The 16,123-nt window shown below is 38.6% G+C and overlaps 2 protein-coding genes across 3 annotated transcripts in view; both read left to right on the forward strand.

Annotated features, from left to right (window-relative positions):
• Positions 1-13,723, forward strand: LOC133652748 (DNA ligase 1-like). Its single transcript, XM_062051800.1, has 20 exons — positions 1-31; positions 155-206; positions 274-380; positions 455-488; positions 3,390-3,515; positions 5,660-6,136; positions 6,260-6,337; positions 8,828-8,923; positions 9,162-9,225; positions 9,315-9,462; positions 9,535-9,627; positions 9,692-9,804; positions 9,883-9,985; positions 10,058-10,171; positions 11,169-11,282; positions 11,359-11,589; positions 11,704-11,766; positions 11,890-11,991; positions 13,629-13,660; positions 13,714-13,723. Exons 1-20 carry the CDS (start codon positions 11-13, stop codon positions 13,721-13,723), a joined length of 2,178 nt encoding a protein of 725 aa, XP_061907784.1. The 5' UTR covers positions 1-10.
• Positions 13,680-16,123, forward strand: part of LOC133652520 (fas-binding factor 1-like) — a 4,287-nt gene continuing 1,843 nt past the window's right edge. Inside the window, exons 1-7 of one of the 2 annotated variants that reach the window (XM_062051356.1) lie at positions 13,680-13,811; positions 13,895-14,014; positions 14,090-14,322; positions 14,381-14,495; positions 14,559-14,642; positions 14,719-14,915; positions 15,823-15,849. In XM_062051356.1, the coding sequence (XP_061907340.1) occupies positions 13,752-13,811; positions 13,895-14,014; positions 14,090-14,322; positions 14,381-14,495; positions 14,559-14,642; positions 14,719-14,915; positions 15,823-15,849 (836 nt within the window). In that variant the 5' untranslated portion in view covers positions 13,680-13,751. The remainder of the gene's footprint in view (positions 13,812-13,894; positions 14,015-14,089; positions 14,323-14,380; positions 14,496-14,558; positions 14,643-14,718; positions 14,916-15,822; positions 15,850-16,123) is intronic. The other variant, XM_062051357.1, reaches the window with a different exon arrangement.

Genomic DNA, 16,123 nt, shown 5'->3' on the forward strand with positions numbered 1-16,123 from the left:
AAAACAATGAATGGTGTCTCTAGTCAAACAAGTCAGTTACCCTGCTAGCTAGCTAAACTGTCTCGGTTTCCATGACAACTAAGCAACAGAAGCCCCTCAATTCCTCATTGTTTGAAACTCAACAACCTAAGTCAGAATCTATTTGTCTGTCCAGCACAACATGGAGGAACATAGCAGAGGGGACACCGATGGTCTTCTTCAACAAGGTGTGTAATTATTCACGATAAGGACAATCAGACCCATGAGTGGTATGTTCTGGCTGTACCCTCACAGACCTAAACAACAACCGAAGTGGATCTGAACAGCATCGTTCACCTCTCAGACCAGACCCCTGTGACTTCCTGTTGGATGCTATTGATGCTCAGCATAAAAAACTGCAGGTCTGTCATTTTTCCCATTTCTTTTTTTATTTATAATTAACTGAATAAATAATCATAATTGAATTAACACGCAGGTCAACACCTGTAAACAAGACGGCAGAAAATCAGGTTAGACATACCTACCTGAAACACTATGGGCCTGATCTACAAAGATCAAAAATAACTAGAGATGTCCGATAATGGCTTTTTTTGCCGATATCCGATATTGTCCAACTCTTAATTACCGATTCCGATATCAACCGATACCGATATATACAGTCGTGGAATTAACACATTATTATGCCTAATTTTGTTGTGATGCCCCGCTGGATGCATTAAACCAGGGGTGTCCAAAGTGCGGCCCGCAGCTAATTGTTTACCGGCCCACCACACATTCTGGAAATGCTATTGCAAAAATAAAAATGAATGAGGTGAAATCTAACGAGAAAAGTTGCAATGTTGACACAAAGCTGCCATGCAGGCTTTTCTTCTTCTTTTGTCTTTCTTTATTTTTCTTTTTTTGCCATTGCTCCCAAAAAAAAAAATAATGACAAAAAAATCCATGTTATAATGAAGTATTTTCAAGGCTACAATTAATTCAAATATTTCACTTTAAAATGTTTTATGTGGTAAATATTGCATATGTTGTGTAGTTGCCATATAAAAACATCAACGTTTTATTTGACAAAAGAGCATAAAACAAACAAAATAATAGTTCAAACGTAAAATCGACAGATATATCTGATGTTGATCTCGTAACTTAAGTGTTGAAAGTAACAGAAAAACCTAATAAAAACGTATCACTTTATGAATGGGGCACCGTTTGGATCCCAAATATATTTAGTGGCATTTTATTGATCTTTTACTCAAAAATATTAAGGAATAAAAATCCATGCATTATTGATCTTTTATGGCTCTAATTACTAAATACTGCATATTTCAGTTTTACTATAAAAAACAAAGTTGTTTTTGACATAAAAGCCAGCAAACCTTTTTTTTATTACTTTATATCGACTTGAAGTTGATATAGAGATTTACTGTAAATAAATAATAATAATAATAATTTGACTTATTTTTAACAATGTAATGACTGAGACCCTTTATGGTCTGTGACTGTAAATTACCCTGAAGGTAAAATAAATAAAAAAATCCATATATTTTGTTATGGTTTAAAAAGGAAAAATATCAAAATGGCCCCCACATGCTTTAATTTTTACGTGTGCGGCCCTCAGTGGAAAAAGTTTGGACACCCCTGCATTAAACAATGTAACAAGGTTTTCCAAAATAAATCAACTCAAGTTGTGGAAAAAAATGCCAACATGGCACTGCCATATTTATTATTGAAGTCACAAAGTGCATTATTTTTTTTAACCTGCCTCAAAACAGCAGCATGGAATTTGGGACATGCATGAGGAGGTTGAGGTGGGTGGGGTTGGGGGGGCTGGGGTTAGGGGATAGCGGTGGGTGTATATTGTAGCGTCCCGGAAGAGTTAGTGCTGCAAGGGGTTCTGGGTATTTGTTCTGTTGTGTTTATATTGTGTTACGGTGCGGATGTTCTCCCGAAATGTGTTTGTCATTCTTGTTTGGTGTGGGTTCACAGTGTGCCGCATATTTGTAACAGTGTTAAAGTTGTTTATACAGCGACCCTCAGTGTGACCTGTATGGCTGTTGAGCAAGTATGCGTTGCATTCACTTATGTGTGTGAAAAGCCGTAGATATTATGTGATTGGGCCGGCACGCAAAGGCAGTGCCTTTAAGGTTGATTGGCGCTCTGTACTTCTCACCACGTCCGTGTACCACTCCGTACAGCGGCATTTTAAAAAGTCATACATTTTACTTTTTGAAACCGATACCGAGAATTTCCGATATTACATTTTAAAGCATTATATTATCGGACATCTCTAAAAATAACAAATGCTTAATGACGTGCAAACTTTTAAATTAGTGAGCATGTTGCGGGTGATCTACAAAGACTGTGTGTGAAAGTGATAACTAGTACAAGTGCAGAACGCTAGGTTGTATGGTATACCAGTACTAATATAGTAAAGTGTTAATAATGCAATAAAAAAGGTACTATACTGCAAGTACTTTTTTTTCATATGGACATAATAGCGTGCCATGGCGACATTGCTGGTTATATGAGCTGAGGGCATGTTGCGAGTCAACACACACACAGGGCACTTACAAGTAGAAACAGTGTCGAGATAGAAGAGTGAGAATGGACGTATTTTGGCTTAAAAACTAAGAAAGGTGGAGCTATAAACACTGAAGAACAGTGCTTTAAAACGTAGCTAGCTATCAACTAATGTACGTCTACAGTGTTTTAGCTACTTCTAAATCACTAATCCTTGCCGCCATGGCGACAAATAAACTTTCTTTCTTACAAATGTCATGCCTGTAGGATGAAGAATAGCTAATATGCTTCACTACACACCGTAGGAGGATACACTAGCTAACCGCTAACAGCAATCTAGCGCTCCTGAATATAAACAAATTGGTGGATTTACACAAACATCGATTGTAATTATAATAATAATATATTTTAAATTTCTGACAGAAATATGTCGATTGTTGACACGAGCCAGGAAGATTCTCTCCATCGTCTGAAGCCAATGTTGCCATCGACCTCTTCTGACCTTGGCACCGCCATTTGTGCTTAACTGTGCCAGTTGCATGTACCTTCCAAATGTGTTAAATATAGACGCAAAACAGCCGCAGTACAGTTTCGGTCTTGATAAATCACATTGCGAGTGCGAAATGATTACTTTTGCATCTGCTCCTCCCAGTATTGTGGACGTTGCAATGATCAGCATACAATCTGCACATAGGCAGACACGATCAATGGATTGTACTCGCTATTTTGCTCATTTAAGAGACACAATCCTCTGTGCGCAAGCTTAGTAGATCAGCTTTGCATGTGCCATTAAGATTGCATGTATTTTAATACACGCAATTGTAAATCAGGCCCTAAATGTCATATCTGAATGTAATGTTTAGGTGATAATCTTTGTTTTTTTTACATGTTTTGAGCACCATTTAAGTGGAGTGAGTCTTTGAGCAAAGACACAGGACTGGGCAGTACAGTGTCCCAGACAAACGACACTCCCATGTCTTCCTTGGATTTAATGCACACTCCAACTGCAGAACAAACATCAGGTACACTCTAGCATCACGACCATTCAGGAGTATTTATTACTTGTCGGTATTTAAAATTTCATGATTGCTTAGACAAAGAAAATAACATTCTGTCAAATTGTATGCATGCACACAGAATGCCAAGTATAATGCTGTTACATCCAGATTGTACATTTGAAAACCCAAATCTAGTTAACAAGCTTAGATGCGAAAATCTCATCAGATCAAAGAGATTTAGTCAATCACTCATTCATTTGTTTTGCTGGTAATACGTTTAAATCTTACTGCTCTTTGAATGCTGTTTTGTATTGTATATTCTATTGTCTTTATACATTTTGAAATGTTTTGTGGGCCACACATTTTGCCACAAAAATTGCGCTTTTAACCCTTTGTGGCATACATAATTGAATAGCAGTTAAGTAGCGTCAGGACGAGAAAAGTCCACAGGGAGTTAAGAGTGTATAAAAAAATGCATACATTTGTTTTATTACCTATTTTATGTTTATTCAGGCCTTATCTTTACCCCAGTAGCTCAACCCTTTAACATTTACTGTATAAAGGATTACTCATTGTATGCTCATTTTTCAAAAATTACATATTTAGGTCAAAAGTTTTAAATAAAAACATTTAAAAACAACACATTTGCTTTGTTTCTTTAAGGCTGAAGTTGATTAAGAGATTTGAGCAAAAAGTAAAACAAATCCTGGTGCTACTTGTCACACGCTTGTGACTGTTTTGGACTTATGTTTTCTCTGTGTATGGTATTTTAGTTCCTGTCCTGTTCCCTTATTTTGTGCCATACACAGGCATTTAAACCTGCTGCCTGATTGGCAACCGGGATACACCTGCACCCGGTTGCCAATCAGTTCCCTATTTTGAAGACGGCGCCAGAACATTGTCTTTTGTTATGCACTGCACTGCTGTGCTTAACACCTATTTGATCTTCCACAAAGGAAGTCCGGTGCCTTGTGCAATACTGTTTGCACTCGCCTTCTTTTGTTTCTCTCACTATTATTTGCGTGTTTTCCCACTCCCTCGTCAGTGCGTTTTCTTTTGCTTTATTAAAGAATATTACTTTTACCCACCATCTGCTTCTCGTCTGCTGCATCTTGGAGTCGCGTCGCTCAAAGCTGCTTCCACGCTGGTGACACTACTTACTAGTGCAACTCAGAAAATGTTAAATTGTGCAAAAGTCCATTCAAGTCAGCAATTCAACTTCAAAAGTAAAACTAATATGTGATATAAACTCATTACATGCAAAGTGAGATATGTCAAGCCTTTATTTGTTATAATTTTATATATTATGACTTACAGTTTTTGAAACTCCTATTTTTGGGGGGATTTCAAGATTAGCTGTAACCCATAATAATCATCAATATTATATCAAAAGAAAACTTCAAATATCTTGAGTTGTATGTTATGAGCCTTCGTCTTATATTAGTTTCAGTTTGTAAATCTAATTATATAAAGAAATCTTTGCACGCTCGAGTTTCCTGAGGGAACTCTCCTGAAGGAATCAATAAAGTACTATCTATCTATCTATCTATCTTTCACCTGTATAACTGGGCTAAATATTTCCCAGTGTACCATTGATATCTGAAAGAATTTGAAACATCCATCCATCCATCCATTTTCTACCCCTTGTTTCTCTCGGGGTCACAGGAAGCTCTGGAGCCTATCTCAGCTACACTCGGGTGAAAGGCGGGGTACACCCTGGACAAGTTGCCACCTCATCCAGGTCATTCAGGGCTAACACAGATAGACAGACAACATTCACACTCACATTCCACACTCGGGCCAAATTAGTGTTGCAAATCAAGCTATCCCCATCTTTAGAGGTGGGAGGAAGCTGGAGTACCCAGCGGGAACCTACGCAGTCACGGGGAGAACATGCAAACTCCACACCGAAAGACCCCGAGCCCGTGGATCGTACCCAGGACCTTCGCATTGTGAGGCACACGCACTAACCCCTGTTCCACCATGCTGCCAAATTTAAAACAACAATATAGAAATTAAAAGAAAAAAAAAACCTTAGGAAAAATCTTTCTGTTCCAAGTTACACAACCAAAAATGTACCTGAAACATGAAAAAGTCTCTGATATACTCTTAAGTGTTAGTTGCTATAAAATATTGCTGATGTATGACATTCTCCTCCCTTCCTGCAGATGGAAGTATCCCAGCTCCTGTCACATTCGTGGAGGCTACAAAGGACGTGGATGTGTGGACAATTAGCAAAATGGGGACGGAGTCTCACAAGGAGCAGGTCCTGTGGAGACTAGAAAGACTTCTGGGAGACGCATGTGAGCAAGGTGCAATTTCAGGTGAAGACCATCTTCCTTCAGAAAGTATCTGCACTGAGGACTTTGTGAGATGCTTTCGACTGGAGATGGTGGATTTGGCAATGCCACAGGGCAATGTACAAGAGCTGGACACAGAGGAGGAGGCTGAGAGGACACTGATCTCTGATGCTGACACTTGCCGGAGTCACCAAAATATAGACAGTCGTGTCAGTTCTGAGAAAAGCAGTAAATACAAGCCAGAACAAAAGGATGAATGTCCTTCACACAGCTCTGGAATTTCAAAATTACACAAAGGAGTTGGACTTAGGCACAACACATCACAGAGTCCTGAAGATAGTTGCAGTAAGTGCATCACACTTAACATTTTATGTTTCTTATCAAGACCATAGCAGTTTTATAGTGGTTTAACAGTGCAGTATTTATAGTATGTATGGCACATAATTGATTTCCTTAATCCTGTTTCAGTCATTTACGACCCAGAGGTGGAAAAAGAACATCGGAACCACAAGAATATTTCTTCTCCGAAAGCCAGGTGTTTAGCAGGTACCAGACACATTGTACTGTATCTACATGCACTCTTTACATGCACCTGCAGTCTGAAGATATCCAGTACAAGCTTCGGTGGTTATAGCATTAATGGCACCCTGTGCGGGACTCGCCTTTTTTACCTACATAGATCAACATACATTACCGGTGATTGACCAAGCAAAATAACAGTTCAAGGCACATTAAAAAATGCTCTGGCGGGAGCTCACGTGGATTATTTCATCAATGCTACCCTGTGCGGTCGTACCAGAGGTGGGTAGAGAAGCCAAACATTTTTATCAAGAGTACCGTAACTTTAGAGCAGTGCTTCCCTGTGGGACGCAGTGAGGTGTCAGGGGGCCCTGAGAGGCCAGCGACTTCCAGTAGTTAGTATTAGCATCTTTTGTAGTTTTTTAACAATATACAAGTCTTCAGATTGGTGGCAACTCAGCAACTCAAAGAGTGGTTTGTACAAATAAATACATAAATATTATCGGGTTGTCAAACTTATTTCAATTGGGGGGAGGGGCAATAATTGAGATGCACTTCTTTGACTATATGACTTAAGTAAAAGTAAAAAGTAGTCATACAAATAATTACTTGAGTGAGAGTAAGTATTCATTGAAAGATTACTCAGGTACTGAGTAACTTCTGATTTATTTAGTAGCTATTTTTTCAATCGTAGCTGCACCATAACCGTAGTTGGTGTGTCTGTGGCTGTGTGTGCGCGTGTGAGAGACAAAATAAGTAAAGTTTTCGGTCACTTACGACGTTATAAGAGGGCTAATGTTAGCAGCTAAAACATAATACACAACTTACCACATCATATTTTCTTTAGTTGTCAATGGAATTCTTGCAGGCTGCAATGTGAACATTTCTACTGACACAGATGAGAGTGCTTGATATAAAAGTAATGTTTCCTACTTTGTAAGTAATTATTTAAGAGTCGTGCCGTAATTTTACTTTTTACAGTGTTAAATTTGACTGCGGTCATGTGACTACCAGACTCCGTTTGATTGGTGAAATAAAGTCAAACTAGTGGTAAAACAGAGTCTTGTGACAGTGTCCGCTGGAAGATGTCTCCCTCAAAAGCCAAATGAGTACGTCTTTGCAAGCATCAATAATCTTCTTCTTCTTTCAGCATCATCAGGAGTGATGGTAGCTGCCAGGAACTTGTCCAGAAATGTTGCGCCATTCATTACGCATCTTCCACACACTATAAACCTCTTTCAAGGAGAGCTGTGTCTACTTGGTGATGTTATTCATGTAGGAGATTGCTGGTCTCCCTCGTTTTCTTCTACCTTCAATTTTACATTGTGCAACGTTCTTTATGATGTTACAGTTTTTGTGCCTTTAGGCATGTCCAAAATATTTCAGTTTCCTTGATTTTACCATGTTCAGTAGTACAGCCTTTGTATTCAGCTTTTGCAATATACTACTGTTACTTCTCTTGTCCGTCCAGCCTATCCTCAAGATTCTTCTATAACACCACATCTCTGCGGTGTTTATTATTTTCTCCTCGTTGTTTCTTATGGTCCATCGTTCACATCCGTATAGCATTACTGGCCATATCACTGTCTTGAGGATTTTTAATTTCAATGCTGTAGTGATGGATCGTTTTTTCCAGATGTTATTCAGCTGTACCAGTCTCTGATTTGCCATTCTAGTTCTTGCAATGATATGTTTTGTGCACTTTCCATCTGCTGATGTTATGGATCTGAGGTACTTGAAATGGTCCACCACCTCCAGTGCCTGTCCATCTATTGTTATCGTGTGGTTACTTCTTCCACCGCTGTTCATCACTTCGGTCTTTTTGACATTCAATTTGAGTCCGGCTAATTTCCCTGCATCATTCAACTGTGTTACAAGCAGTAATCAATAGATTATACATGAATATAATGATGATGTAAATAAGTATATTACAATCTGGATGAAACTCTGTGTAACAGAGCAAAAGTAATGTTTTTTCTTCACAAAAATTCTTAAGTAAAAGTAAAAACTATATTGCATCAAAACTACCGGTACTCTGATAAATTCAATTTATCCAAAAAGTGACTTAAGTAAATGTATCTACGTAAATCCAGCACATTACTACCACCTCTGGGTCACACATAATGCACTTGCCAGAAGCTGTCAGTGGCTTCAAGATAATTCAAGTGTGCCCATTTTCACGCCCTCACTTCCTTGTTTACATTGACAGAGATGACAGCTTGTGATGTTATGGCTCATCAACTCTAATTGGTTTGGTTTTATCCACTTCATGTGAGCAATATCTGGGGGCACCAGTGCTGAGCACATATTAATATGAATCTATGAGAAGGACCATATCTAAAACCACAATTGAATACAAGAGCAAATTTAAACATTGTCTTAGAAAATATAATAATGGCGATGTTCAATGCACACTGTAAAAGAGGTAAGAATTTAACAATGTGCTTATTATTATGAATGGGGTTTGCAGTGGTGTAGAGGTGTATCATACTTAGTTTTGTTGTTGCTGTGTTACAGGCGTACAACTCTGGAATTTTGACACTGTGTCTATTGACAGTGACCTTGACTCGGTCTGTACAGTGCAAGTAAGAGAACATCTCCTGAAACGTGCCGGTAAGAGACTGAAAAATTTAAAATCTAGTGCACAATAAAAAAAATCGGTCTCAATTAACGTAGGAATCAAATGTTATGACATACTCCCCCCAGGCTGGGGTGCTCTAATTTTTCCTGGCACGCCCTTAAGGGCGAGTGAGCATCAATCAACACCAGTTTTAAGATGTTACTTTCTAATATTGTACAGATATTTAGTATTGAAGGGAATATGTTATTACTAATGTTCTGTGATCCACAGGAGATTTTCAAAACAAAAGCTCTCTTCTCCCTAAAGCCCAGTGTGGTAGAGGATATATGTCAAGGTAAAATAAGTTATGCTAAGCATGTTTGTCTCTTGGATTGATATGTATGAGTTTAATTATCTTTTTTTATGTCTATTTTTCCATCCAAGAGCTGAGTTTTCTTTGGGCAATGAGCACAAAGACTTAAATGAGGAGTCAAATGAAGACTGGAGCAGGAGGTCCCAGCTTGAGAGGGCATCAGAGAATATGCACTCTGCTTGGGAGAAAATGAACTCTCGACTGTCCTCCCTGAGACAAGTAATATTGAGCGGACTTGTGTGCATGGTCAACGGCGTTTGAACCTGTCATCATGTAACTTGTCTAATTTAGAAATGTGAGAAAGAGGAGGAGACTCTACGAATGAGAAAGTCTCATTTAGCTGAGGTTGAGCACTCCCTCTCTGAATTGCAGCTGAGGAGAAAGGTACTGTAGCATACCGAGTCATTGACAGATTTTCTACTCATTTGATTATGTTTGTTTTTCCCAGCATGCCATGCAGGATCTGGAGCGTCTCAGTGCTGAGTCGGAGCACATGGAGACAGAAAAAAAACAACTGGAGCATTTGCTAAAAGACAGTAAAGCAGATAGAGACTCAATGAGGTATCATATCAACAGTTGTGCTTGTGTTGTGCTTACATGCATTTGTATCAAATAATTTTGTATTATGTTGGTGTGTAGTTGCCAGTTGCAGAAACTTCAGAGGGAAAAAGAGTCTTGTGTCATAGAGCTTAGAAGTATGGAAGAAGAACTTAAGAAGAAAGAACAGTTCTGTGTGGAAAAGGTGCTGTTCAACAATATCTCAACATGCTTTTTTGGCACGCTCCACTAATATATTATTTTATTTTGCAAACAGAACAACATGTTTGTGTTGGAGAGGCAGGAGTTGGACAGACAGCTGGATTGTGCCAAAACTGAACTCTTCTCTGAACAGCGGCGGGCAAGAGAGAAGCTAGAATCCATGCAACAAGTACTGTACATATTACCAGCTAAATTGTTGTACAGCAATGCTATAATCCTGGATGTTAATAGATTCATCAACCCATACAATTAACACATTTAAATTGTAGTATATCAGTTCTTTGTTACGAGAAGAAAACAATAAATACAATTACAAAAGAAAACACTGCGGAAAAGATCATTAAAATAAGAAAGCTTACTGTACAGTGGCCAAATATACATTTGTATTCATTGTAGCTGTGTGCAAGCTAGGAAATTAGTGAGAGAATTGCAGAGCTATTCAAATCCAGGAATGACACCATTCCGGCCCCCTGAGTTCAGTTCAAAACTTGGCAGACAAACATTTTTGCAGCAAATTCCTAAAAACACTAGAGGGCGTGTGTTGTATAGATGAACTTGGACCACTGTAAACACATTGGGACATCCTCGCATTGACATTTTTACCTTGGTAGCAAACATAGAACACTGGGGTTCAAACTTGTTATTTACATAACTGAGGCGTTCCTCAAGGCACCCCCTTAAGTCCTTTCCTTTTTGTCAGTTTCACATGTTTTTCACAATGTGATTCATGTAACTAAGGTGTGTTGTTGTAGCTTGTTTAATTCAGATGCAGTCAGTAGTCATTTGTTCAACATCTTTACTTATACTAGTAGTGTTCTTCAAGGTTCCGTTTTGGTCCATTTTCATCATTCATGCTATTCAACTGGTGGCCTGTGAGCTTGGTTCTAAAAACTTGTAAGACACTCACATTTTTGCAGAAGGTCTTTAAAAACAACAGAGCACTCTGGTAACTCTGACTAAATAAATAGACTAAAATAAAAATAATTCTGTACATAACATTGGTTCTCTGTAGTATAAAAATACGACTAATAGTGAAGGTAAAAGTACGCACCCCAGTCCTTAGTTTTCTGGAAATGTGGCCCCCAAAACCATTTACCGGTAGTTGAAAATCCCTTTAGTATTGTATAACTCTACCATAGAGTGTTCACATAATTGTGTTGGAGCAGATGTTGGAGGAAACTTGTGAGGAACTCTTGAGGGTCTCAGAGGCAGAGACCTCACTGAGGAACAGGTGTACTTGTCTGGAGGAGAAAGAGAGGCAGAAAAACGAGGAGAACGAGGTGAACACACTCTTTGCTATCTTTTCATGTTAGTTCGTCCAGAAAATTGCATAATTGTCCTTTCTTTTTCTTTTAGAGAATTCAGTGTCAAACACGTGAGCTGCAGAGAGAACTGGGAGCTTGTAAAGCTCGCGTTGACACACTGGAGAAAATGTTAGATCAAAAGGAGCAACAACTGCTGGACTTACAGGAGCAGCGTGGAGGCTTACAAGCAGAAGGAGACAGACTGAGGGGGGAGCTAGAGTTCACGAAATGCCAACACTACAATGCTCTTAAAGAAGCCAGAGAACACACACACTCAATGATGGTGATCATTTGTCATGATAAAAGTGTCTGTTTTCCTTGTGTCACATACACAAATTACTTACAATAATTACTATCAGTGTATGTGGAAAAAATATTATTACTATTTGTATTTTAGGAGGCAGCTCTGAAGCAGCAGATGAAAGATTTAGTCTTGACCCATGAGCAGCAAACACAAAGGGTGAGGAAATGATGATAAAGTAATGTACATGCAAAGAGAGAGATAGCAATATGTTGTGTACTGAAGTGTCAAAGACACGCTGAAGGCACACATTTTAATACATGATGTGTCAAACACTGGCAGGCAAGGGAAGATGAAGCAAAAAGACTGAAGAATTCTCTTGAGCACCAGAAGGAGGAGTCCAAGAAACGTGAAGAAGAGCTGCACACGGAAACACTGGAAAAGGTGTTGTCAATGGTTATGGTTTCCATCCATCCATCCAATCACTTTCTACCGCTTGTCCCTCTTTGGAACGTTGGGGGACTGGAGCCTATCCCAGCTGCACTTGGGCGGAAGGCAGGGTACACCCTGGCCTGGACAAGTCGCCACCTCATCACAGGGCCAACACAGATAGAAAGACAACCATTCACACACACTGGTTGTATGGTTTTAATTTATTTGAACATCCATATAGTTACAATACGGTACATCATATATATCCAGATTCATGTCCGAAAAGGGGATAGAAGGAGCAGAGCTTATTTAATGCTAACCCTTTTCCACTTCAAAGAAATTGCAAACTCATTTGTTAATTTACTTACTGTGCTCAATAAAACACAAATTAATTAAAGTAATATATATTAAGTTCTCATCAATAAATGGTTTAGTAAGTTGTTTCACAAAATGAGATAAATAAGATAATCTAATTTTTCGATTTGGTTCAAGATGTTTATCAGGATTCTTCGTCCTTGTACTTTGTCAACACTTTGAGTTTGAACAGATCCTTAAAGTGGATTGTTTTGGTAAATTGTTTGATTTATTTGCCTAATCTATTCCATAATTTAATTTAATTCATGTGAATTCTTTCCCTAAGATTATATTTTTCCTTTTTTATTGAGAAGAATTATTAGAGAATAAGCGGTAGGAAATGTATGGATGGAATTGTTATTCTTTTTTGGGTAGCAGCTGAGTGTTATTTTTTACATCATTTTAGCTGTTTGCAATGATTGAATTTCTATATTTTTGATTCAATAAATAAAATATTTGAATGTTCTATATTACTAATATGTATTATTCTAACTGACCTCTTTTGTAATACGGTAATATGATGCATATTATTTTTGTAGTTATTTCTACACATTAATTCAGATATGGTAACACTAGTGAGCAATAGAGAATAGGAGAATAGTGATTTTTGGTCCAGAACATATTTTGTTTTGTTCAATATTGATGTATTTCTTGCTTCCTTTTGTTGTATATTTTTATATGGAATTTCCAGTGTGAATGTGAGTGTGAATGTTGTCTATCTGTGTTGGTCCTGCGATGAGGTGGCAACTTGTCCAGGGTGTACCCCGCCTAACGTCCGAATGTAGCTGTGATAGGCTCCAGCATCCCACGCGACCCCGAAAGGGACAAGCGGTAGAAAATGGAGGGATGGATGGATTTCAGGTTCATGTTAACATCAATTATTACACCTAAAAATGTGATGTATTTTACCCTGTCCATTCTACACTGTCTTTTTGTGTTTGACTGACTTTCCTCATGTTTCTAAATAGTATTATTTTTAGTGTTCCTTAAGTTCAAGGTTTTTGTCAAACCATCCTTTTAAGTTATCAATTTCTACTACTATTATTTGCTTCTGTGTGTTGTCTCCTGAGCAAAATGCAGTCGTATTGTCTGTAACTTTAAGTCTTTTGGTACTTTACAAATGTTGTTTACATAGATATTGAACAATTCAGGTGCTAGTGTTGATTCCTGGGGCACGCCGCAAGACATATTTTGAGCTGTAGACCTGTGTTTACCTAGCTTCACGTATAGCGTCCTGTTGGCAATTATTAGACAGACCTGTTAATTGTTTCATGAAATAAACACTCTGCTTTCAGGTGCACAAGGCCATAGAAGAGGAGAGGAGGAAGTGGGAATTAGAGAAGATGGAAGCTGTGCACTTTCACTGTAGTTTACTGGAAGAGCAGAATAGGAAGAGCCTGGAAAGCGCAAGGAGTGAGATGCAGCAAGAACAGAAAAATGTACTGACTCTTCAGGACAAAGTGACAGAGATGCAACGTGTAAGATGACTCTCAGCAATGTCTTGTCACTGTACTTTCTTAGATACTATTTTTATCTAATTCTTGTATGATTGTCTCCTAAGAGAGTCCAAGAGCTGGAGGGTGAGCGAATTGTACAGCAGCGAGAGCACGAGTCTCTGCTCAGGTCACTGAAGGAGGAGCACCAGGCCGAGATGGAGAGGTTGCAGAAACACATGCTGCAGGTACGAGATCATTTCTGTGTAGACAGAAATGATTGTGAGTGGTAAGTAAGCTAAAAGGGTGTGAGTCTGTCGCAGAAGAGTGGGAGGACTGTGCTTCAGCTGGAGCAGGCTGCTCTGCTGGCAAAGGGAGAAGCTGCAAAGATGCACCAGATGCTTGAAGAGAAGGATATAAGCCATAATGAAGCCAAAGCTGAACAGGAGCAGCAGATCAGGGTTTGGGCTCAGGAGTTGGTGGCTGAGTGTGAGCATCTCCACCTCTTAATGGAGCAAAGTGGTGGCAAACAAAATACACTAAAGCTCCTTCCCAGGTATACTTTCCCCTCTTAGAGTTCAGATTGCAAACAACTAATGGTTTGCATGCAACAGCCCTACCATAGATGAGGCTATCACCTACCTGAAGTCTCTAGAAGACCCCTTGAAGCATCTGCATCAGGAGTTGGATACGCTGAAGCAAAGCAGTGAGCAGCTGCTTAAAGACAAGGTATATACTGTAGTTTTGACAGAGTGATTAGTTCATGCTAAAGCCTAGATGGGTTTCTTTCAGGAACGAGAGATAAGGATTCAGAGGCAACAGTTGAGGACCGAGCGAAACCTAGTCTTGGATTCTCTGAAGGAACGTCTCATTCAGGTCTCATCACAAAGAGAAGTCATGTTTTTTTTTTGTTTTTTTTATTTATATCAAATGTCCTGTCTCGTCGACCCAGGAGCACATTGAGGAGCTGAGCAGTCTGAAATGTTTTTTTACAAGTGACGGAGGGCTGGAGGCCTCTCTTCGCAAGCAGCTGGAGGCCAAAGACATGGAGCTGAGGCAGATCCAGAGGAACATGTCTCAGTGGAAAGAACAGACCACTGCTCGTCTGGCCTGCAAGTTTGAGGAAGAGTTGACCGCCGAACTGGAAAGGTGACATAGCAAAGTGTTTCAAAAACTCCTGCTATTCTGCTCTTCTACACTCACCACACATAACTGAAGGCATAACCCAATCAAACTGTACACAGTACAATGTGTAGTTACATGATTGATTGTATTCGTTTATATTTATTTTAGGAGCTTTAAAATTAATGACAGTCTGGAAAGAAAGACCCTCATTGACCATATTAACTTGTATTTAGGGATGTCCGATAATGGCTTTTTGCCGATATCCGATATTGTCCAACTCTTTAATTACCGATGCCCATATCAACCGATACCAATATCAACCGATACCGATATATACAGTCGTGGAATTAACACATTATTATGCCTAATTTGGACAACCAGGTATGGTGAAGATAAGGTCCTTTAAAAAAAAAAAAAAAAAAAAATATATAAATAAATTAAAAACATTTTCTTGAATAAAAAAGAAAGTAAAACAATATAAAAACAGTTACATAGAAACTAGTAATTAATGAAAATTAGTAAAATAAACTGTTAAAGGTTAGTACTATTAGTGGACCAGCAGCACGCACAATCATGTGTGCTTACGGACTGTATCCCTTGCAGACTGTATTGATATATATTGATATATAATGTAGGAACCAGAATATTAATAACAGAAAGAAACAACCCTTTTGTGTGAATGAGTGTAAATGGGGGTTTGTGCACTAATTGTAAGTGTATCTTGTGTTTTTTATGTTGATTTAATAAAAAAAAGAAAATAAAAAAAACCCGATACCGATAATTAAAAAAACGATACCGATAATTTCCGATATTACATTTTAACGCATTTATCGGCCGATAATATCGGCAGGCCTATATTATCGGACATCTGTACTTGTATTATTATTTTAAAATATTTTGATTTTGCTTTAATCTGTTTGCCATCCCTCAGGTGCAGGACAAAGTTATTAAAGGGCAGGTAAATTATGTATAGGGAGAAGAATAGCTGGATACTAATACTGAACTGATTCTAACCAGCATGATCTCACCCTCACTCACTGATAAGCTGATTAGTCCATAGTCAACCAACCTTGTAGAGCACTGCTATTCAACTGGTGGCATGGGGCCACTTTTGCAACACATTTCTAAAAACACCAGAGTTTTTCTGTTATATAAAGGAACTTGGACCATAGTAAACACATTGGCATATCCTTGTATTGGCATTTTAACCTCCTGAAGGCCTGCGATTTTGC

Source organism: Entelurus aequoreus, linkage group LG06 (genome assembly GCF_033978785.1).
Source record: "Entelurus aequoreus isolate RoL-2023_Sb linkage group LG06, RoL_Eaeq_v1.1, whole genome shotgun sequence".
NCBI classification, from domain to species: Eukaryota; Metazoa; Chordata; class Actinopteri; order Syngnathiformes; family Syngnathidae; genus Entelurus; species Entelurus aequoreus.